This window comes from Nipponia nippon, unplaced genomic scaffold (genome assembly GCF_047370975.1).
Source record: "Nipponia nippon isolate SJK-2023a ecotype South Korea unplaced genomic scaffold, ASM4737097v1 scaffold_4, whole genome shotgun sequence".
NCBI classification, from domain to species: domain Eukaryota; kingdom Metazoa; phylum Chordata; class Aves; order Pelecaniformes; family Threskiornithidae; genus Nipponia; species Nipponia nippon.
The window spans coordinates 109879875-109902685 of record NW_028262358.1 but is presented as its reverse complement, the minus strand read 5'-3'; the positions used below and the strand labels follow the sequence as shown (position 1 = coordinate 109902685).

At 40.0% G+C, this 22811-nt stretch overlaps 1 protein-coding gene across 3 annotated transcripts in view; it reads right to left on the bottom strand.

The window, feature by feature from the left end:
• The window catches only part of TAF1B (TATA-box binding protein associated factor, RNA polymerase I subunit B), a 50303-nt gene extending 29665 nt beyond the window's left edge, over positions 1-20638 (bottom strand). The window contains exons 1-8 of one of the 3 annotated variants that reach the window (XM_087776317.1): positions 20479-20638; positions 19455-19553; positions 18872-18959; positions 16918-17015; positions 16538-16633; positions 15787-15919; positions 12237-12393; positions 5554-5653 (exon numbers count right to left, since the gene is read on the bottom strand). In XM_087776317.1, the coding sequence (XP_087632443.1) occupies positions 5554-5653; positions 12237-12393; positions 15787-15919; positions 16538-16633; positions 16918-17015; positions 18872-18959; positions 19455-19553; positions 20479-20496 (789 nt within the window). In that variant the 5' untranslated portion in view covers positions 20497-20638. Of the gene's footprint in view, positions 1-5553; positions 5654-12236; positions 12394-15786; positions 15920-16537; positions 16634-16917; positions 17016-18871; positions 18960-19454; positions 19554-20456 lie in introns of all 3 variants that reach the window. The other 2 variants (XM_087776319.1, XM_087776318.1) reach the window with 2 other exon arrangements.
• Positions 20639-22811: the final 2173 nt, after the last annotated feature.

Genomic DNA, 22811 nt, shown 5'->3' with positions numbered 1-22811 from the left:
GCTGTCTAAATAAGTACACTTCTTGTTATGGACAGCAATGCTCAGTGGATTATAAAAAAAAATACACAGAGGAAGACAGAGAGGAATGGAATTAAATCATAAAACAAAAAAGGAAGCATTTTCAAGATATAGGTTCCTAGACAGCAAAGTATATCAACAACACACTGTCAACACCGAAACATTCAGTGGCCCTCTCAGAAGACAGAAGGTTTCAGACAGACTTAGAATTGTGCAGCTACTTCCATCCAAGATTAATAAAGAAGAAAAAAAAGAAAAAAGGAACGAAAGGCTCATACAGAGAAATCACTCCGTGACCCCACTCCAGGGCAGAAGTAGTAGCAAGGATAATCAGGTAAATACTTGTTCCTTTTGTCTTTGAGGGCAGGTTGGTGGACAATTTCTAAACAGAATTCATCTAACACTCACCAAGCTCAACCTTCTCCTAGCCCCCCCATCCCTTAGATAAAACCCAGATTCTTAACAAGTTTAGGAAAAAAGGAGTTATTTTAAAGTTGGATGAGAGATTGAAAGAAGGGAACTTCACTGAGGACACACATTGGCCTCCTTGCCAATTCTAGACACTTGTGCATCTAAAAAGATGACCATTCCCAAAGTGCTTCAGAACAGGATCCAAAGGATATTTATGAGACTACACCTATCCTGTTCCACACAGCACATACTGCAAAGTGACACGTTTGTTATCTTCAGTACTTCAGTAAATCATATTGCCCAACAGCCATGGGAGTGACTTGCTTACATATATATATATATATATACATGTACATTTAAGTTTGCATGTGTGTGTTAAGAATGTGAGAATCAAAACCAAAAATTATTTTTTGAAATTAAAAAAAAAAAAAAAAAAAATCAGTCTGCAATGCATTAATGGTAAAATGTGCCAAAAAGTAATGAGTTTTATAACAAGTAATGAAAGCTAAAGGTAAACTTGAGACAGCAAAGCAGAACCAACATTAAAGCACAAACAAAATAATTACATAAAAGATAATCAGGTATACAGTCCTGAGTCAAAAATGTAAGGAAAAACAGATCTATGGCAAGGACAAGTTGTTGCTAGCTCAAGAGAAAACAGATGCTTTAATCAATTTTCTATGAGGATAAAGACAAATCCCTAAAAGCAAAACAGAGGTTGTGTATCTTAAGGATGTATCCCTACTTCACCAGACAAGGAAGAGGAAATTTGTGTGCAGCTCCACTGGAGGACAGATACTATCAATAAAAATAAAACAGCTGAAAGCAAATTACCCACAGAACTTTATACGTACTACTACTAATTTACAAATTCATTTTAACTCCTACACTACCAGCCTTTTAAAGAAATAGATATCGTCTGCATTAAAAAGGAAACAAAGATGACTTCCACCTAAAAGAGAAAAGATGACTGTACTCATCCAAGACGTGTTGGCTACTGGCACAAGTCTCAAGATCAGCTGGAATTTACTGTAGTTAAACAAATTGCAAATAGCAAGAAAAAAAATTGACCTCCTGCATAGAACAAAAACCAAAACTTAAGTATCTTATTCTTTCTTGATGCACAAAAAAATGCTTTAATCAAATGGAATAAGAACACTTGCTTTAGAAAAAATGAAATTTTGCAGAGTAAGATGAAAACTTGCTTTTCTTCTCTTGTATTGGGAACTTCGAACTTCTGAACTAAGAACTAAGCAGGAGCATCCTGCGACTGCTGCTGTTTGCCCTGTGAACCCTCTGATCGTGCATTTAGGTAAAACCCATTTACCAAAGGCTAACTTCTAACATACACATGATTTTAATAGAGGAAGGGATAAATAGGATGACCAATCAAGTGAAGGCTTAGAGAAGAGACTTGGAGCAATGGAAGATAAAAAACTCATTTTACACCAAGATCTTTTTATAAAGTACTTTTATCCTTCATAAAATACTTGTGAGGTAGTACTTATCTCCAGCTAGGACCTGACACGTGTCTAACAGTTATGCATCATGATAAAGATGATGCGAAGAGGTGGAGGCTCCTTTTCTCTTTATTTATGAGGCGGTCACGCCCAGAGCTCCCAGACTTCTAGACAGAGATGTCCAGATACGATAAGCTTTGTGGCAGGTATTTTAAAGTTCAGTTTCGGCAGAATGAAAAATTATGCCCTTCTTGCTAGCTGTTCCATTACTAACATATGAAGGGCTTATCTGCCACCTACACTGAAAATGTGAAATAGAATACAAGGTATACTATGCCATCTGAATCATAGCATACTTGAGGTTGGAAGGGACCTCTGGAGATCATCGAGTCCAACGCCTCTGCTCAAAGCAGGGTCAACTACAGCAAGTTGCTCAGGATTGTGTCCAGTCAGGTTTTGTGCGTCTCCAAAGATGCGGACTCCACAGTGGTTCAGGGCAGCCTGCTCCAGCGTTCAATCATGCTTACAGTAAAAGAGTTTTATGTTTAAATGGAATTTCCTGTATTTCAGTTTGTGCCCGTTGACTCCTGTCCTTGCACTGTGCACCACCAAGAAGAGATTCTGACTCCATCCCCACTCCTTCCCGTCAGGTGTTTATACACATTACTGAAATCCCTCCCCAGCCTTCTCTTCTCACAGACAAAAATCCTAGCGCGCTCAGCCTCTCCTTGTATGACAGATGCTGCAATCACCTCTAATTGCTAAACTGTACGCAGGACAGGGAAAAATTGTCAGTGATATGGACTCCATTGCTGTATTACACAGCACGGAAGTTCATCAGCTGGAAAGCCAGAGACTAGTCACACTCCTTGTGTACGAAACACTATTACTAAATGATGAGGCATAAAAAAACAAACTTGTGCATGTACACATACACACATCACTACACAGAAAGATAGAAAGTAGATGTGACTCACCTTCTAATAGTTGTTGTATTTATTTTTTAAAGCCATAACAACTTCAGCCTTGTACAAATTCAGTATATTTTGGGTATCTGGGAAATTGTTACTGGAAAAAAAACCTGTAAGCCACTGAGAATGTTTTTATATAAGATGAGCCTTATCAAGTTAGGCTTCATCTGTATTTAACTGATAAAATGATACTTAGTATGACTTCAAATCCTTCAAGCTATTACAACATAACTACTTCTTGATTCAAATTTGGGCTGCAGGGAATTAGCACAGGACACAATTAAAGCACAAAAATCTGTTCAAAATAAAAAGGAGACATATTGAATAGTCCTGTCAGTTATCAAGATTTTTGAACATGTTTGCAGCTTACATTCACCAGACTTGAAGCACAACAAATAATGGCAGTAGAGCATCTTACCTGCCTGATTATTAACAGTCATAATCCCATAAAGGTTTTGAAGATAATTGTCTATAGAATATTACATACGGAACACCAAGGAGAAAAGAATGCAGGCTATATTCTCAGGATGGAGTATTACACAATCCAACTTCCTGCTCCAGGACAATAAACTCATCTCTTGAATTTCTCAAAACTCAGATGTCAAAACTAGATACAGTAAGCTATTGGTAATCTCAGTGCTGCAATGAGCAGCAAGATCAATTCTGAAACATAAGATGTAGGAAACACCTAGTAAGGCTTTTGCAGTTATGAGCTCAATGACGTATCAAAAATGTGAAAACTAAATAAACCTGAGGCTGCATTACTAAGGAACATTGAAGGTAAAGTAGGGAGCAGATATTCCTAGAAAGAGGAAGCCGCAATAATACTGGAGTGGCTGGAAAACAAACTGTGTAAGCTTACAGAACTTTACTTACGTATCTCAATGAAAACAAAGTTAGGAGATGACTTGATTAGTATGCATATCTACTTATACTTTGGAAGTGAGGGGTGCAGGTGTCAGTATCACAGACAAACAAGATGGAAGTCAAAAGTTACACAAATTCAGCTTTTAGATCAGCAATTTCCTGTAAGCTACATAGCAGACCACACTAGATACAGACTCATCATAAGCAATATTAAGACAAAAAAAATCAGATTTGGCGTTTTTTTCCCCAGTTTGTGAAAAAAGAAAAGTGTATATTTGCTATATAAGTGTTTAAGACAGAGGAACAAAGTGGCTAGACTTCCTCTTTTATATAAAGGTGGAATGAGATTAAATTGACCACCTTGTGGCTCTCAAGTTGTAAAGTCCCATTCCCACATCAGGACATGCTACAATCCAGAGTGGAAGTGTACTTATGGAAGGACAGTAGAATAATCCAAACCGACAGGTCTGGGAGAAAGCAAGCTAATAGGAACTGATGAAATCACCTTCAGGATTGGCATCAGATCATCCTGCATGCCAGAAACAGCTCTATCACAAAAGAAAGAAGTAGGAGCCTCCAAGGGCAGTTGTCATCTCCTCTCTGCAAACCAGATCTCCCACTTTGATGAATGGTACAAGTTTTACAGCTACAATTCATATGAAAATTTTATCTGTGTGATTTGTAGGATTGGGGGGGGCGCAGGGTTTATTTCATTTAGTCAGGCCAGAATACAAGTTCTATGTAACCATTTTTGAGAGACAAAAACACCTCCAAAGGACAGAGGCAGAGAAAGACAGAGAGACTGAGAATTGAGAGAGTTTAAAAAAAAAAAAAAAAAAAGAAAATTTACACCCACATTTCAACCTGATGTATCTTTTCTATTAACGACAGATCAAAGACAGAAAAAGAAATCAAAAGGTTTTATATTAGATTTATCTCCTGATTTTTAAAAGCTGAGGTCATGATTATTATTTATCCAGACAGGATAGCAGTGGTATTAAAAAAAAAAAAAAAAAAAAAAAAAGCTACAGATTAGCTTCTGAACAACCCACAACCTGCTGAATACAAGCTACATATTGGAGAACGGTAACATTACTCGCAACATCGTCACTGAGGGCTTGGGCTACAAACACCTTATAGCAGACCAAAACCTAACTTTTCCTGTTAGCAGAAGTGCTGTTTTCTGCTCTTAAAAGCTTTTATTTGCACGCTTCAAAAATCCATAATAAACTTTTTTTCTGCAACACAAACACCAGTGGGCAACCATTACCACAATACATAATAACCTTAAATAAGGGAAATTTACATTTTACTCAAGACAGTCCATCACTATTCAGCTTCTAGAAGGGCCATAACCCCTTATGTAGATTCTAGGTTTGATATATTTCAAGCAGTACAGCAAGAAACAGAACAAGAGATAGCATCTAAACCGTATTTTATGAAAAGAATATGGAATTACAAACAATTTCAAGAGATATTTTAAATAAGCACCAAAAAGGATAATATATTGCCCTCAGACATGAAGCCAAATCCTATTTCCGAGTGTTCTAAAAGCAGTTCTGAATACCTTTTTCTTCACAAGTACGTCTTGATTTTGTTTTAACTTAGGTAATCAGCTTAATAAGACTGGTTAAAGATTAAAGCACTCCCAGTCTCAGAGGGCACTGGTTTCTGCACAGGCTCTAATAATTCAAAACATGAACTCTACAACATAAGAATAGATTTAATCAATTTATTAGTACAGTGACCAAAAAAATTAAAATACCACAAGATAACTAGGTTTTGGTCGGGGGTTTTTTAATATTTCCCTTTAAGAAAAAAATTACCTCTACACAAAAGATCTTAAGATCAAGTCCGTATAATTTCATCTTCTCTGGAAAATGCTGAAAAACATTCAAATATGGAATATGACCTTCAACGACAAACCTGCATAAGAAAAAATGAAGACCAAATCAAAATAGTATTTAGTATGACAAATGCATATGTTTATTCTAAAATTAATATACAAATCAACTTCTGATTTGAAATAACATCAGTATTATACTGCCTAAGCAATTCTATCTGAAGTTACACATCCCTAAATGCTCCATACGACAAAAACCAGTTCAATCATTTAACAGATCTTTAAGTTCAAGCTCAGATATGATTGACAAATAATAATGTTATGGCAGTAAGCTTACAATCAACACACTTCATATGGAGTTTATTCTTCACATTCTTCAGCTACTGCATTTCTGAAACTGCTTTAAGCCTCCTTTGAATGGTATGGAATTTTTTTTTTTTTTTTTTTCAAAACTCTACAGCTTTAAGTAAATTTTACTTTTAAAACACACACTTTCTGCTGGAGGAGTTTGAGTCATTTAATGTGGTAGGGAGGAAAGTCACAGAATGATGAGCAGATACACAGAACTGAAACCCCATTAATTACAATCTGTATTCTGATTTTTTAAAAAAGTATTATTCGCATATGAATTGAAATTATTTTGTATACTAATAAATACAAAATAATTTATTTTTTATTTGCACCTAAGAATGCATTTTTTGTTAAAAATTGGCTTTGGTAAGTGGTTGACAGTATTATTTGGAATTTTTCTTGACTTTTTCATATATATGTATATATAAAGATGGGACTCAACAACAGCTACCAATAAACAGGCACCACCACACCAAACCCCTGCTCTCATCTAACATCTTCGCTGACATTCACACCAGGCAAAGCAAGCACTGAACAAGCATCGATCTTCACAAGGGAACAGACATTACCCTCAGTTCAGGTTAAAGCGTATTAGGGGTCTCCCACAGCACTAAGCTAGAACTGCCTTCCTGTCTCCTCCAAAACGATTTTGTTAAACTGTAATAAGTTAACATTTCAAACAGAGAAGACCACGTTCTTTAAAGAATATTAGAGATTTGAAAACAATTTTCCTTCCTGCCAGCTACCTGCACTGTATCTCTCTGATCTTGCTACGTAGGTTAGTAACTTCTTGGTCTACGAACTCCACAAGTCCCTCCAAGGTTCCTACAGCAGTTGTAAGGCTGGGCTCCGCATCTGCTCCCAATGCGGGGCAGTGCCTAAACACTGCGGTCGCTAGCTGCATCCACTCCCACAAGCTGAAATACCAAATTCCTCATAAAGCACAGCAATCTGCTACTTTCATTCAAAATGCGTCGGGGGGGGGGGGGGGAGACCAAAAATAAGGCAGAACAACGTCTTCACAGAGAGAGGAGCCACTGTTGAGGAGGATTCACCTCCCTCCTGAGCCTACGGCAATTCACAAGCTCACCTTCCCTCTCCCAGTCCAGTGCCCTAATCACCATTTGTTGCATGTTATGTAGTGCATACCTATTGAAGTTGACTAAAATTCTATTTAAAGGCTAGTCACTGCAAAGTTTTACAGTTACAGCCTAATTTTTTTTAAAAACAGTAACTGAATTTTCAGTTTAATTAAAAAATTTAATTCAAACCAGGATTAAAATGAAAAGTACACTTCTTAATCAAAACTCTTTCTCAGTTAGAATTAACCCACCATTTATAATGATTTCTGAAAAATAACAGCAATCTGAAAAATCACATTGCTCACTACTTTTTATTCTGAAGCTCTGCGTATTAGTCTCTTAAACGAAGAGGTAAAAGTCGCTGCACAATCCCTTCTAATCAAGTTGTGTGATGTACATTTTGCTAACGAAATTTCAGTAGCTTTCCTCAACGAGCGTAAATAGCATTTCCCCACCCCAAGGGGGGACGTGCACTGGTCCACATACTCGGTGAGGTTATCATCCAAACCCAGCACCAGTTGCTTGTCCTTGCCATCCTGCCCGATCTGCTGAGCAGCTTGCACGACAGCTCCTCAGCTCATTTTAGTCAAGGTCAGCTGCACTACACTGAAGAACTTAAACTTGAGGGATGGTTTCACAAAATGGATTGAGCCAACCTAAAAGCTCAACATAAGTAGTCGTAATTCCCTCCTCCTGGTCTGGCTGTGTGCTCCTGTTGCTCATCATCCTCTTCCACAAATGTAACTCACAACAGCAGAAGACGACCCATTACCCTATGGCAAGAAAGAAGAGTTTGTTTCCCATCATCTAATGCATTGAGGAGGCTCACAGATGGCTCCAACGAGCGCAAGGGTCGGCAGAGAGAAGGGGATGCATCACACAGGCAGGAGGAGAGAAGAAAGGGAAGCAAGACCTTCCTCTTTCAGCAAGAGTGACCCATTACTGCCTCAGCTGATGATAAGCTTTGGCTGACACGTGTTAAGGCGCAATCACACATTCAGCTGTCAGATCTGAGGAGCTGGTACCAAGACACTGAGAGCAGCAACCTCCTGAGCCAGCACAGCAGCAGCTGGAAGAGGACAAACAATCAAGACCTTCCTTCGGGTGTGGTGTAGTGGTGATTGCAGCCAAACCACCCTAACAGCTTGCTGCCTCTGAAATGGGAAATCCCACCCTCCCTTCAGTCCTCTGCCACACACTCCTCCCTGCTGACAAAAGCACTTGTGTGACTTCTCAGGCAGAGGATTAGATCGAGAACTAGTCTGTTGTTTTCCAGGGTTTGATTTCAACCAGACAGATTTCCAGACTCAGCTGACTGCAGGAACATTATTGCCAGCACAAGGCTGAAAGGGACTGACTGCGGTGAACAAATCAGCCTGTGCTAAAAGAATGCAGTGAAACTTTCTTTTGCAAAATTAATTTTCTGCAGATCTACTTCTTTCAACTAATATACCATAAACCAGATGAATGCTAGTACCGAGGGCAAGAGAAAGAGCAGGAATGTTTATGCAGGAGCACAGCAACAGAAACTCAGATCAGCTTAAACTGATGCTGGAACCGCATCCTTACACTGCAAGAGACAAGCAATGTCCATCAAAATGGTTTTTAACAAACAAACAAAAAAAAAGTTTTCACTGACTTGGCTGTACCAAGTCAAAGCACTGCAACTGTTTAAAAAATAATGACATCTTTCCTAGCTTGAAATTACTGTCTCCATACAAAAGAATGCTCTTCTCCCTCAGGTTAAGAGTTGTTTTTACGTTCTAAAAATACATGAAACAGCATAAATGCCCTGTTATGAATACAATGTGCTGATGATTCAGGTTTTTAACACTTACTGCAAAAACCCAAATTTGGAAGAGCACTTCAGAACAGTTTCTTCTCCTGTTCTTCCAAACCTTTCATTTAACAGACAGATGATCAAAACACTTGTAAGACTACGTTGTATCAGTGAAGTGCTTGAAAACTTGACTGGAAGATACAGTACGCAGTCCATGTTCTTTTAATTACAGCAGCAGCATACATTAACAAGGTCCAAGTATGAAAAAAATCCTAGGTCCTCTGCATGCTACGAGGAAATGATGCATCTGTTAAAGCCACACAGTAATGCCACAAACTGATGACAAGTTTAGTCTTGCCAGCACGGCTAGGTATAACCTCATTTGAAAGGCATTAATTCCCAGAATCTCAAAGTCTAGCATCTTGAAACTTTTTCCACAAGCCAACAATTTTATTACATAGATAAATAATATACAGCATATGGACTATTGTGAGACTATTCACAATGGCAAAGGATTTAATGTGTTGCATAGACTTGAGTAGAAGGTTGATAAAAATGTTATTTTTGAAACAAAATGTCCCTGTGAGAGAAGGTAATTATTGTGTTTTTCTTCTAAGTGTGTCAGGTAGCAAGGAGGAGTATATTTTTGGTGTTGTAAATCCTTTAAAAGCTGGCAGATTGCCCTACCATAGTGCCTAAGCATGTATCACAAGGGAGGAGCGGTAGTCAGCTGACTTCAGGGCAGGGAGAAGACCAAACCCAGGAAAAAACAAGGCAGAAGTTTAAGCACAACTGTAATTCGGGTGGTTTAAATAAAACAATTTGCCTACAAAGATTTAAAGGGTAATGCTGACTATTTAATGTTTTCTCTGCATAGTTTTCATCTCTGGTCTGTCACTATTTTGATCTGTGTATCTTAATGCATGCAAAAATGTTAACGTCTGATTTTTTTTAAAACTTAAATATTCAGAAGTTAGAAAACAAGAGTTTTATGGTAGTTCACGCAATTTAAAATTATTTCCCCTTCTTCATCAAACTTGTGAAAGGCAAAGACCTTAAGGGTAGGGAGGGAAGCATGATAATATAATTATGGTCTCATATAACTATCGTATCATTGTAAAACTTTGCAATACAAATGACATTCTTTTAAACATCACTTTCTGCCTTTAATTCAGTTGTATGTTCAGTGCATTTAAAGTCACTGAATCATTTTGATTTACCCACTGTTAAAAATATTAAATGTATAAATTGTATCTAATTAAATGATAACTTCTCATTCAAATCATCTTATTTCAACTTCCAATTATTAGTTTCTGATTATGCCTTTCTGTGCTATATTTGGTACTTGATCTTTTTTCTCTCCTTTACCAGCGTTTTTTGCTGTTTTCATGCTTCCTCTAAATCCTTTCAAGCAAATGTGCTCAGCTCTTAAGGATCTCAGTACAAAGGATGTTCTCCAGGTTCTGAATCATTTTCATGGACCTTTTTTTGCAGTCCCCAATTTTTAAAGTGCCAAATACAGCAATATACCACTAATTAAACAACACAATCTACTGTTCCTCTTAACAGTTGACTTTGACTGTTTTTTTCTTTTTTTTTAAAACCACACCATCATAGTAAGACGGGAACTTGTGAGGATGTATTTGCCTTGTATGACCCCATATACTTTCCAAAACAGTTTCCAAGATACAGTAACCCGAGAACAGATATTTAATTATTCATTTTTCTCTCCAAATAGGATGGGCTAAGCAAGAACTCTTTACTGTGAACCATTTGCTCCGTCCCAGTAACTGTAATTTACTACTTGGATTTTTGCCATATACAAACATTATCAGACGGGATTTATGTATTTATTTTCTAATCATTGATGAAAACACAGAGTACGCTACAGTAGTTCCGATTCCTACAGAATGTTTTTAGGAAGATAGTCAATAACAAATCTTATTATTGAAAACTACTCTAGTTCTACTAGAAATAGACTAGAATAGTTCTACTATTTCTTAATCCACTCAATAAATACTTCTTTATTGAATTCTGAATACTGTGGCATTTTGCTGAACATTTTACAAGCATCTTTATGCAACAACAGCATAACCAGTTATGCAAATATGCATGGTTTGCGCAATTCTGATCGATGAAGGCAACAGCCAGCCCCTAAAGTTAAATCAAAGAGTTTAACATTGTTTTGCATAGAAATAAATTAGCTAGCATTAACTACTGTACTTAGAGACACACAAACCTCTGCTTTTTTAAAAGTACTTGCAAAAGAGCATTCTTCAATACCCATCCTTCTTGGAAAGCTTGTACAAAGCTAGAAAGCTGCAGGTGGAAGTTGGCACTCCAGGGGGAGAGAGGCCATGACGGAAGATCAAGCTCTGGGGTAAGCTTCCTTTGCATTCATCACACTTCCAGCAGCAATACTAGTTACATGCACCACAGGTCGGGGATGATGCACTCATTGCCTTGCCTTTTACCTCACAGGTTATGTATTTGAAAAAAAAAATAATTAAAGAACTGAAATCTACTGTATCAACTGAATTTTGAATCAGTTTTTCCTTTATTTTGTCTGAGTTTGCAATTTGAATGGCCAACGTACAGTTACTTGAGTCTTTCTGTTCCTTAAATTTTGGCAAAGTAACATTTTTTCCCCATCTTTTTAGAAATACCCAGTATTTCAACACTAGTTAAAAAGGAGTATCAGTATACAAAAGGTCTTCCAAGGAAAATCTAAGAATTCCTGAATTTAAATTATTTGCGCCCGATTTAAAATATTTATTGCTAACAAGAAAAGCTGAACTATTTTTCATTCCTTAAGTAAACATGGGATGTAGTCATAGCCTTGTTGTAGGGGGAGAAGGGAACTGCATTGTTGGCAATAGTCTGGTCTCCATTTAGCATCAAACCCTATTATTAGAACATTTTATTTCTACTATATTAAAAGCTGTATTATTCTGAACTCTGATAATTACAGATACAAAGATACAAAGACAAAAGAGGACTTCATATATTAATTTCTGTGCCCAGCTCCATTGCGTGAAGCTACTTAGCTACCTTTCAGATCACTATATACTGCTGGTATTGTTTGTATGATGACACTGATGTAAGTCCTGGACAATGTTTACTCATTTAATTCTGGCATGCTGACAACAGCAAAAATAGCAAAAGTGTGACCACATGCACCTCCAGTGAATCTTAAGAAATTCTGAAGAAGGATAAAAAACTTCTTTAGTTCCAAAATCTTCTCCTTTACAGTTGAGATTCATTGCCAGAGGAGAATGTACTCCAAAAGCAGCAGCACAAATTGTTATGTCAAAGAAAAGATACGACAACTAAATATAGAGAACTTCTCACTATCACTGAGCAAATTAGTAAGGGGGCAATAGTACAGATCCGATTTTTAAAAAATATATTACTTATAAATGCAACAAATATTTCACTAGAGACTATTCATACCTTAAGAGATCAGATAACGTCATTGGTTCTCTCAACCAGAGTAATGCCATGTAACAAAATGAAAGGGTCATTGGCATCGTCATCCTCAGTTTGTCCTTTTGGTTCTTCATTAAATACCAGGTACCATCTACCGATCCAGAGCACACAGAGGTGCTTTCTTGGGTTTATGTTAAAAACAGAAAAGAAAGAAAAAGTAATTGATATGATATACACACAATCCATGGCATACAGAAAACGAGATAAAGGAATATACAAGGCCTCTTGTTCAGCAACTAGTAACATTTTGAAATCATTACTTTGAGTAGTTTGTGTACTTTTCTACTAAACAGCTTAACGCTAATTTATTCATCTACCACAACTTGAGATGACAACCTGTTTCACAAACTGCTACTTCACTTGACTAAGACACTGGATCATATGAAGAGACAAAACTCACTCTGGTACCCATCAAAGCAGACCTTTTGTTGGGAGCTACACTTAAACCTGGAGTTCTAGATGGACATTAACTCTTATACAACATATAAGCAACAGTACTTATGAGCTGGAAATGCTATTTTCCATTCGAGAGAGAAGGGAACAGTGGGGAAACAAGGGAAAATGTGGTGTGCTTAAAGCAGTGCCTTGAAGTTGGGTATTAAAACACAGAGTTTTAAACTTCAGCACAGTCAGGACTTTGACAAAAACATGATTTACAATGCAGAAATTTTACTGAGGTTAAGGTATGTATCCATCTGCCATATAACCTCTAACTGTGGAAACATAAGTATCCTTTTGAAAAACATATCTACATTCAGTGAAAAAGAAAATACCTTTAGAACAAAAGTTTAGCAAATGGTAAAGGGCAGGGGGAACAACCAATAACATAAAACCAAACCTCCTTACTTCCTTACTGAGATGAATCACTGAAAACTAAGAGAAGCAGCAATGAGAAATTTAATTTAGGGGAGTGATCTATGAGTTAGGAACCTTTTGAGCAGTGGAACCTGGGAGTTCAGGGAAGGAGGAAGAGAAAAAGAAAAGCTTCTCTTCTTCCCTACATCATGACCCAGCTAGGACAAATGAAAGTGGTTTGTATTTAAAGCACACCAGCACAAAATATCAGCATCGATTCTGTAGAGATTTTTCTCACTGTGTTTCCCCACAGACTGTTCACCTGTTGAGAAAGGAACAGCGAGGGCTGGATCCACAGCTCCCTGGATGGGAGCTGCAGGGCCATGGCAAGCAGCCTGCAAAACTTGAGAGAGCTTGGCAGCTCCACGGTTATGCTGGCAGGTGACAGCCAAGCCTGTAAGGTGACAGCGGTCAGCGGTAGAGCTCCAGCGCCCACTGACACACAATATGAAGAAGACAGACACTGCAAATAGCGTGTTCCTGAGCCAGAACTGGTCTGTGATGCCACCTACCGGCTCCTAAAACGGCGGCCAGTAGCACCAGGGACACAGCAACAGGTTAAAAGAACCGGCTCAAACATACCCCTCGTACCGACTAAGACAAGGTCTAGATGAGAGCATCCTACGAGGTCTATCGCGCATAGGTGCGTCGGAGGAAAAAGAAGCAGGAACACCAGTTAATCCTTTTAGTCAACAGTTTCACCTTTTACATAGATACTTGTGCTTAAAGCCAGCTTCACAACTGAAGCTTCATTATTAATTTCACATTCAACTCAATTTAAAATAATCCTCGTTCTATTTGTGGCCTTAATGATGGCACAGAATTTCCTTTTATTTCTTCCAGCTTATGCAAGGCATGACAACACACAGTCAGACACATATAATAATTTAAGAGTTTAATAAGCTTCTCTAGCAATATCTCAGTGCTATACTCAGTGGAATTTGCTATTATCCCTATACAAAAATAACAACAAAAAAAAAATGCTTGCACATTGGACAAGCCTCTTAGGAAAAAAAAAATGAGGTTTCCAGTCTATAGCAATAACAGCTCAGTAAAAATGGCACAGAAAAGGAAACCTATGAATCTTCACAACAATTTATTACCAACTAGAACACATCTAGTATTACTTGTCTTAAATTCCAATATACAAAACAATTCCTATGTTTGTTTGATTTCACTAAAATGTACTTTTAGTGTTGCTGAACTCTTAATCCATTTCAAGTGCTTTTAGTGAAATTGGTATGACTACTTAAAGCTGAATTCAATTTCTGAAACAGACCAAGAACACATTAAATTATGGCCTATCTTAAGGCTATCTAGCTGTTCTAAAACTCTAAGAAACATCAACTATAAAAGACACAAATACCAAGGAAGAAAGGAGTTCCTCTAGACATCAAAAAGGGGAAGAAAATTCAATGGAATAATTTCACTAGAATTCTTCCACTCTATTCTTTCCTTGTTATATAATATATATTTGTGTAACACCCAAGATCTGCTACATGTACAAACATACAGTGACTCTTTACCTGAAAATTCTGCCACTTTAATATATTAAGAATGAAAGGTACTCATATTATATTCACAAAAATTGTCACCATTTTTGCACCTTTTTCCCCTCTCTAATTCTGTTTGGATTTTTAAAAATTTCTTAATTTTTTTTAATTGCTGAGATCAAGTTTCTCATTCTATTACCATTTCTGAACTTTATGAAATAAAGAGAAAAACATGAACAAGATTCCATTCTTGGAAAGCACACAGGTAATATCATAGAAGAACAGGAATGGGACATAAAGATGACAGTACATAACAGGGGAACAAGAAACACTGAAACTGACAAAGAAGGAAGAGGCAAGCAAAGGATAAAGCAAAAAAGAAAAACATCAGAAGCTTAAAATGCAAGCAAAGGCTTTCAAATATGCCTTGAAATGTATTTCCAGTATCAGACATTGCAGCATTCTCTGGCATTACACTTGCCCAGTAGCACCAAACACTCTAATTTTCTATAACATTTTAATTAAAATGTTTAGCATTCTGTAACTATTTTCAAGTTGATATTGTGATCAGAAAGGAAAAACTGGTGGAATGCTAACAGAAGATTTTTGACAGAAGGGGTTATAGGAAAAGCAGTAAAAAGAATGCAGAGACAAAAGATACAGAAGTACTGAAAATACTGGAAGGAAAAAAATTAGAAAGCTAAATAGATCTACAGGATAGGAAAAAAAAATAATACCCCCCCAAAAGAACAAACTCATGTTTTTTAACATCAAAGTCACGACTGACAGCTCTGCTATTAGCTAAACAAGTGCTTACTTTCTAAAGCTGCCATGTTTGTGAACATCTAGCTTTGCAGATATGAGCAATTTTCTCTGACTCCAAACAGGAGGCATGGAGCAAACTTATTATAAAATAGAACTTCCTCCTGCATTGCCCATTGTATTTCAAGGTCCTGTTCAACTTTCTTCTCTTTGGGTGGGGTTTAGGGGGGAGGTCTGCTATTTCTCGTAGCATATAAAGTGCTCTAGTGGCAAACAGGACTGAAAATTTTACACTTTCCAACCAGTTCCTCCAATTCATTGTACATGAATACACTTTTTATATATTTATATTTTAAAAACTATACAAAAAATGGTTTCCAGGTAGTTCAGTTCATTGCTCCTACCTGAGACCTTGCTAGTTGATGAGGCAAAGCTGCAATCAGTTTGTAGATCCCCCTCACTTTCAGAGAGAGACAACAAGTGAAGAAGGCTAGGTCTCTCTGGTTCACTGTCCACATCGGTACTGCTATCGCATACCTGTTTTTTGTAAATAAGTCATCGTATTATCTACTGTTAGTTACTGTTTCAATCTGAGGAAACCAAATAAAGCACGGTAGATGCAAGATCAACAGTAAATGAAGTTTAAACCCAAACTGTTCACATTTTTACTTTCTCTGTGAATCACCGGTACCTAAAGAAACCCTGCAAAAAAATTATTTTTAAAGGATTGCTCAAGATAAAAAGATTTCTAGTGATTACATTACATTTCAGTCTGCTACAATGACCAGAAAGTTGGCAATACATAGAATCAAAGCCTGATGAAATAAGTAACTTCAAGAGAGCAGGCAAGAAAGGATGGTAGTTGATGATGCATTTTGTATCGTGATTTCTGCTCTATCTGCTGACTATCTATGCCAAGACAAAGCAGTATTTTTAAACAAGCAGTTTTCCATACTTGGAGAAGTATTTGTCTCTTAAAATGGGAAAAAAAACCCCAAACAACAAAATGGACACGTGGAACCCTGTTGAGAAGACGTCCTTCATACTGAAGTGCCATTAATACAAGCTAGATGTGTAGCTTGAACATAGAAGGTTTCTGTTGTTGCTTTTTAAAAAGGTACCCAACATCTCATGGGATTTGAGCTTTTCACTTACTGAGAATGCTTTGACAGTTTCCCCAGCCGGTCTGTTGCAATACGCCTGTTTGCTCTTCTGAAGATAACGCCTCCAAAAATTGCACAGAATTTCATCCTGATAAATACAAATGGACAGTGATTAGTGCAAAGTTTACAAGGTCATTAATTGCTGAGAGAACAGAGTGTAATTTCTAACTCAGGAATCTGAATAATGTTCCAGCTCTAATTTTATTAACTGTGATTTATAAACGATGTTTTAAAATTACCAGAGAAACTAAGTTGGTTTTCATATGCTCAGTATTTTTAAACAGGGAGTTGTTCAATTCACTTTAAAAACTACAATCTTTTCACATAGCACCCCACTCACAGCGTACAGAACTCACACTGACATCTACATACCTTCATTTGTGGATGTACTCCTAACGCTTCCAAAGCTTCAGCTTGTTTCTTGAGCACAAGCTGAAAGCCTTCACAAACATACCATTCACAGCCTCCATCTAAGTAAAAAAACAAAAAAAATAAGGGTTTTTTTTTTGTTTGTAGTGTTTTGGGGGTTTTTTAGCCTTATGCACACTTATTTCCACTTAATGTTCTGTTCTCTTCGTATCAGGACAGAGATATGTCTCTCTATTAAATACTTTCAGATCTTAGAGCAAAGACCAGCTACACTGAATACTCCATTAACTTCCATTTATCCACAGTCTTAATCAAGAAGAAAAGCTACTGAACAAGCACATTTCCCAAGAATAATATATTTCACTATAATTTCTAGTGTGGCAATCCAGTGGAGAGTTGTTAAGTGACCAGTTTTAAAATAACTGAGAACCTGTCATTAAAAAATGAAATATGATCATTTCTTTCCCATCCCCAGCACAGAAAACTGGAACACATTGTGGTGGTGAGTCAGGCAAAACAACCAATATCACCACGTTCTTCACCATTCTCTCCCACAGAATCATACACATTTAAATGAAAGAAACTTTCTCAGATATTCAGAGCTTCTAGCAGATCTCAGCACAACATGAATTTCATAAGGAATGAGCCTTCTCCAATCTGTTCATTATTGTCAGACTGTGTTAGATTTACTTTTTGCCCTTACTTCTCTATATTTACAACTTCTTTTCTACAGGCTTTTGGTCTTAGAAATTTTCTCTGCATTTCTCACCTTCCTTTTCATTCCTCCACACCTGTTCTTCATTATTTTTCCTTCCAATCACACCTCGCATCTCATCATCTTAGAAGTTATCTGCCCAAAGCTTCTGCCCTGCTTTAATGATGTTGGCTTTAACTGTTAACCACAGATACAGCTAACTCCTAGAAATGCGTGAAAATAAGCTGCCATAGTATAATGTAACTGCGCTCACAGAAGGGACTGTATAAAGCTAAGGATTGCTTTCTTAAGAAGCCTGGGGGATGGCTAATGACCTTCCTAACAGGAGAAATAAAAAGTCTGAAGTGGTACACAGCTCAGACTTTAGGAGCAACACAGGATAAGGACAAGTGAAGGTGTTACAGTTGTTCCTCTTTTCACTCCTCCCTTCGCTTCCCCGCAATTTTTCTTTTCAAAGGAATGTAGTAATCCACTGCCACCGCAGCAGAGCAAAGACAGGTCAGCGTATCAGAGACCAAGATAACCCTGTGCTTCATTTAGCACTGTAATGCATTTTTGATTTTTGAAAGTGGCCACAACAGTAAAACATCTATCCAGCCATCACAGTATACATACATAGCTCCAGCAGCAGCCTTACCATAACATCCTCACGGCATATATCATCATAGGTAATGACTACTGTTCTTCTGAATCATGAAATTAAAAGTACAGAAGTGACTCTGGATGAAAGATGTAATGCTGGTTTAGCTATTGTAACTGCATGAAATCTCCTCCATGTAGGTTTGTGTGTAGGTTACAGGGCCAAGTACCTGTAGTGCAAGCCAGACTGACATTCTAAGAGCTGGATCACCATCACATCTCACTTACGAAGACAGACAACTTTTCTGGTTTTGTGATAGCCATCACAAGGAAGGAACAAAGGGATCACCACATCTGAATGCATGCCACCAGTATCTTTAGTGAGTATTGGCTTCCACAAATCAAAGTGGCAATAAGTAACACATAGTTCTGTTCAATGCCAAAAAAACACCACTGGGCTCACAAAGGTCACCTGTGGCTCAGGAAGTCACCAAAGGTGAGCACTTGAGGTACTGACAGCATTTGCGGGGTGTATTTTTGTTCCAGTTCTTACAGTCTTTCCTAGCTATCTGCTTTTGGCCCCTGTCAAAGACATAATGGGCTAGGTGAACCCTGGCTGAACAGCCACTCTTATGCAAAATACAGAGGGAAACTCATACATACCTGTTTTTTCCTGCTTTCTTAAACCTTTGGAGATTGTCTGGATTCTTACATTAGAAACAAAATCGGCATTTACAACTTCTCTAGTTCTCTGCAAAACAGGAATATATCTTAGCAAGAAAAAAAGCCAGGCCTAACTTGCCTAGATTGTCCCACCATAAAACATACTGGAAGAACTTGTTCAAATTTCCTAAACTAAAGGGAGACAGAACATTCTGAACTTTTCATTCAGAAACTGCAAAAATGGAGGATTACTATCCTGGACATACAGGTGACATGCATCAGGGTTTGCCTACATTGGTGCTGTACTGAAGTGCATCAATACCCAGGCAATAACTCTAATGCACCTAGACAGCGTGCTGGCACTACAGCTACAGCAACACAGCATCTTAAAACAGCTCATTTTAAATTTTGTGATTTCAAGGAACATTAGTTTTAAACAGTCTCAAGTAAAGCATGAAAAAGGAAGAATCACAATACTGCCTTCAACTCCTAATGCCAAAGAGGAAATCTAACATTTTCTTAATATAAACCCAAGAAACAGTCAAAATAAACCTTTTCCAAGGCCAGTAGCTTAGCTTTTTACCTCAGTAACATTGTGGCAAGATCTGCAATAAAATCTGCCTCCATCAGTGAGACCCCAGTTCACTTCTGAACACTGAGCACAGCGTTCATTAAAATCTCTCTAAAAGGAAAAAAAAATACGGAGTTTCACATGCATTCAAGTAAAACAAATGGCACCATTACTAGGCTATTGCACAGCTTTTGAGATTATTCACAGGAGAATATTTATGCCCCTTATGTTAGCTCTTGTTGATACCAAGTAATCATAGCATTTGCTATCAGTCCTAGATAACTGTGAACAAATAATTTTAGCTGGCAAGCGTGAGCTCTTGTGTATGTGAACATTAGTGCAAGGGGAATAATAATCCACACCTAGCACACATGACATGGCTTGAAAAAAACCACAGAACATCATAAATGGAAGCAGAGACAAAAAGCAGAGAGGGGGAGATGAAAGTAAAAATAAATTTCTGGAACTGTGAAGAAACAGAAGCAGTGGCAGAAAGCCTGCGCAAGGCGGTGAGGAGACGTGCTGGGAGAAAGGGCGACTTCCTGGAGAAACCGGAGGAGGAAGCAGCGAAGAGGGAAAACAACAGATTACAAAAAGGTGTTTTTCAGAAGCACCCCACAGGAGCGTGCTGGGGACGGGCAGCTCCCCTGGGCCCGGGCGGGCGGCTGGCGGGGCGGCTGGCGGCGCACCCGCCGGCACACCTGCGGCCCCGCACCGGCCCCCGGCCGGGACAAAGCCCCCGCCGCCGCCGGCTGCCGAGCGCCGACCCCGCGGCCGCCTCGCCGAGGGGTCCGGGCAGGGCCTCGCCCGCCGCCTCCAGGCCCCGGCCGTGCCCGGCAGGCGGGGCGGGGCGGGGCAGGGCCGGGCCGGGGCAGGCAGCGCCCAGCGGCGCCTCCGCTCTCCCGCCGGACCCCCCCCCCCCAGCCCGCAGCCGCTGAACGCCCGGCGGGGAAGCGCCTCCTACGCGGCCGCAGCCGCCGCGCTCCGCCAGCGCCCTCCGCCAGCCGCCCCCACCGTTCCCTGCGCCGGCCCCCACCGTGGCCTCCTCGTCCATGCCGGCAGCCGCCCCGGGGCCCACACCATGGCAACCGCGCCGAGCGCCGGCGCTGCGGGCCGGCCTGGAAACGGCAGCCCCGGCACTTGCGTTCCGCGGTCGCCGCGGGGCCGGGCAGCCCCGGCCTGGCTGCCTTTGTCAAGCCTGTCCCCGGCGGGGGGACCGCCATCGCCCGCCCTGCCGGCGGCTTCGGGCGCCCCTGGGTATCGCCCTGCCGCCCCGTCTCCCCGTCTCCCCTCGCCCTTGGCTAAGAGCTCTTGGCGGTGCGGCCCGGAGGCGCTGTGGGACCTCTGCGCCCCGGCGCTGCTTGGGGTGGCGCAGGCCCACTGCGGTGGCCGGGGGCCCCCTGGGGCCCCGAGGGGAGAGCGGGGCACCGAGGGGGCGCGGGGCCCTTCCCTTGCGAGGGGACGTGGGCGCGTCCCCGCTCAGGTGGCATGGGGTGCTTCGCCTCTGAGGGGACGTGGAGCACTTCCCTGAGGGGATGTGGGTGCTTCACCTCTGAGGGGACATGGAGCACTTCACCGAGGGAACATGGGTGCTTCACCTCTGAGGAGACATTGAGTGCTTTACCGAGGGGCCATTGAGTGCTTCACTGAGGGGACATTGGGCACTTCCCTAAGGGGACGTGGGTGCTTCCCCTCTGAGGGAACATGAATGCTTCACCTCTGAGGGGCCATTGAGTGCTTCACTGAGGGGACATGGGTGCTTCCCCTCTGAGGGAACATGAGCACTTCACTGAGGGGACATGGGTGCTTCCCCTCTGAGGGAACATGAGCACTTCACTGAGAGGACATGGGTGCTTCACCTCTGAGAGGACATTGAGTGCTTCACTGAGGGGACACGGGACACTTCTCCACAGCAGTGTCCCAGGGAATGGAGGGGATACATGCCCCTCCAGCCCCAGCCCACCGCCATGCCTTTGCGCTGAGCTCCTGCGTCCCTGCCCTTGCGTCGCCCTGGCCGGGTACACACAGCGGGTGACCGCGGCGGGGGCGGCTGTGCCGAAGCTGTTGAAGGGGAAACTGCTACTGCCTGTACAAAAGGAGGCCACAAGAACTCATTTAACTGTGTAAAGTGCTTGGAGATCCTTGAATGAGGGAAACTATGATTTGAAATTCGCTTTCAATTAAAAAAAAAAACCCAAACCTCTAGATCTTGATGTAGGTCTCTAATTTTTTGCACGCTAATAATAATGTTTAAAGATGTCTAAACACTGAGATCTGTTATTGCAATGAATTTGCCCACAAAATTGGAGAACAGGTTTAGGCCCCTTAAAAAAAAAAAAAAGGTCCACTAAGTGAAAGCATGGGAAAAAATTAAAGCTAAAATATACATAGAAAGAGGTGAGGCTGCCTTGACAGCTGTGGTTACATTGATGTTGGAGGATATGTACAGACCTAGAGGGGAACTGTTGATGTTCAAGAAAAAAAGTTATTACTCATACCAACTGTGATCTTTTTTCAGTGTGGGATGAACATTTGTAACACCCATTAAAGAGAATTACGCATGTAATTCCTGACATGTTAAAAAGGTGATTGTCAGCCTCACAGAACTGTAGCTAATACTTTGATGAAACAGATCCTACTTGTGATTTTAATTTCCATATTTTTTGTTTGTGGAAATACTGTTCTGGGAAAGCAAGGCCATTTCGTGCGACAGAAAGAGTTTGATCTTTTTGTAATGAATTTCTAAGATTAAATACTACCTTGAAAAAAATCAGGGCAGCTGTATCTGTGATAAAACAGGAGGAGTTGTCTTCCAGTTCAGAAGATGAGGCATTGCTCCTGCTGAGAGCGGTGCTCGTGTGTGACGCGACGCTGTGAGCAGGCAGTGGGCCTGCTCAGTGGATTTAACTACATTGAAGAACTTGGTTAAATTAAGCGTGGAAGTGACTGCTTTGATGAGGCAGGACCTCGGAGTTAGGACTTCTGCTTTCTAATTACAGCTGGTCAAAAAAAAATGTTAAAGCGTAATCACAGGACTCTGTCAATTTGTCAGAACCAGAACACTTCATATTCAATGGCAGCAGTTGAAGATAAGCAGGACAAGAAGAAAAGTGGGGGTGACTGCACGGGGAACTGTATTGGTGTAATTCTGGGCATACTGGTGTAACGTGCCAGTGAAGTTTTGGAACAGGCAAGCGCTTGCTCTCTGCTTTTGGACAACCCATGCTGCTTTTCTGAACTGCATTTTCCATGCAGGTGAAACAGAGATATGAAAACCTACCAAACTATAGGAAGGGAAGTTGTACAAAAACTAATACTGATATTACTAGTTAGTTATCAGTATCCAGGCTCTATATAAATGCAAAGCTT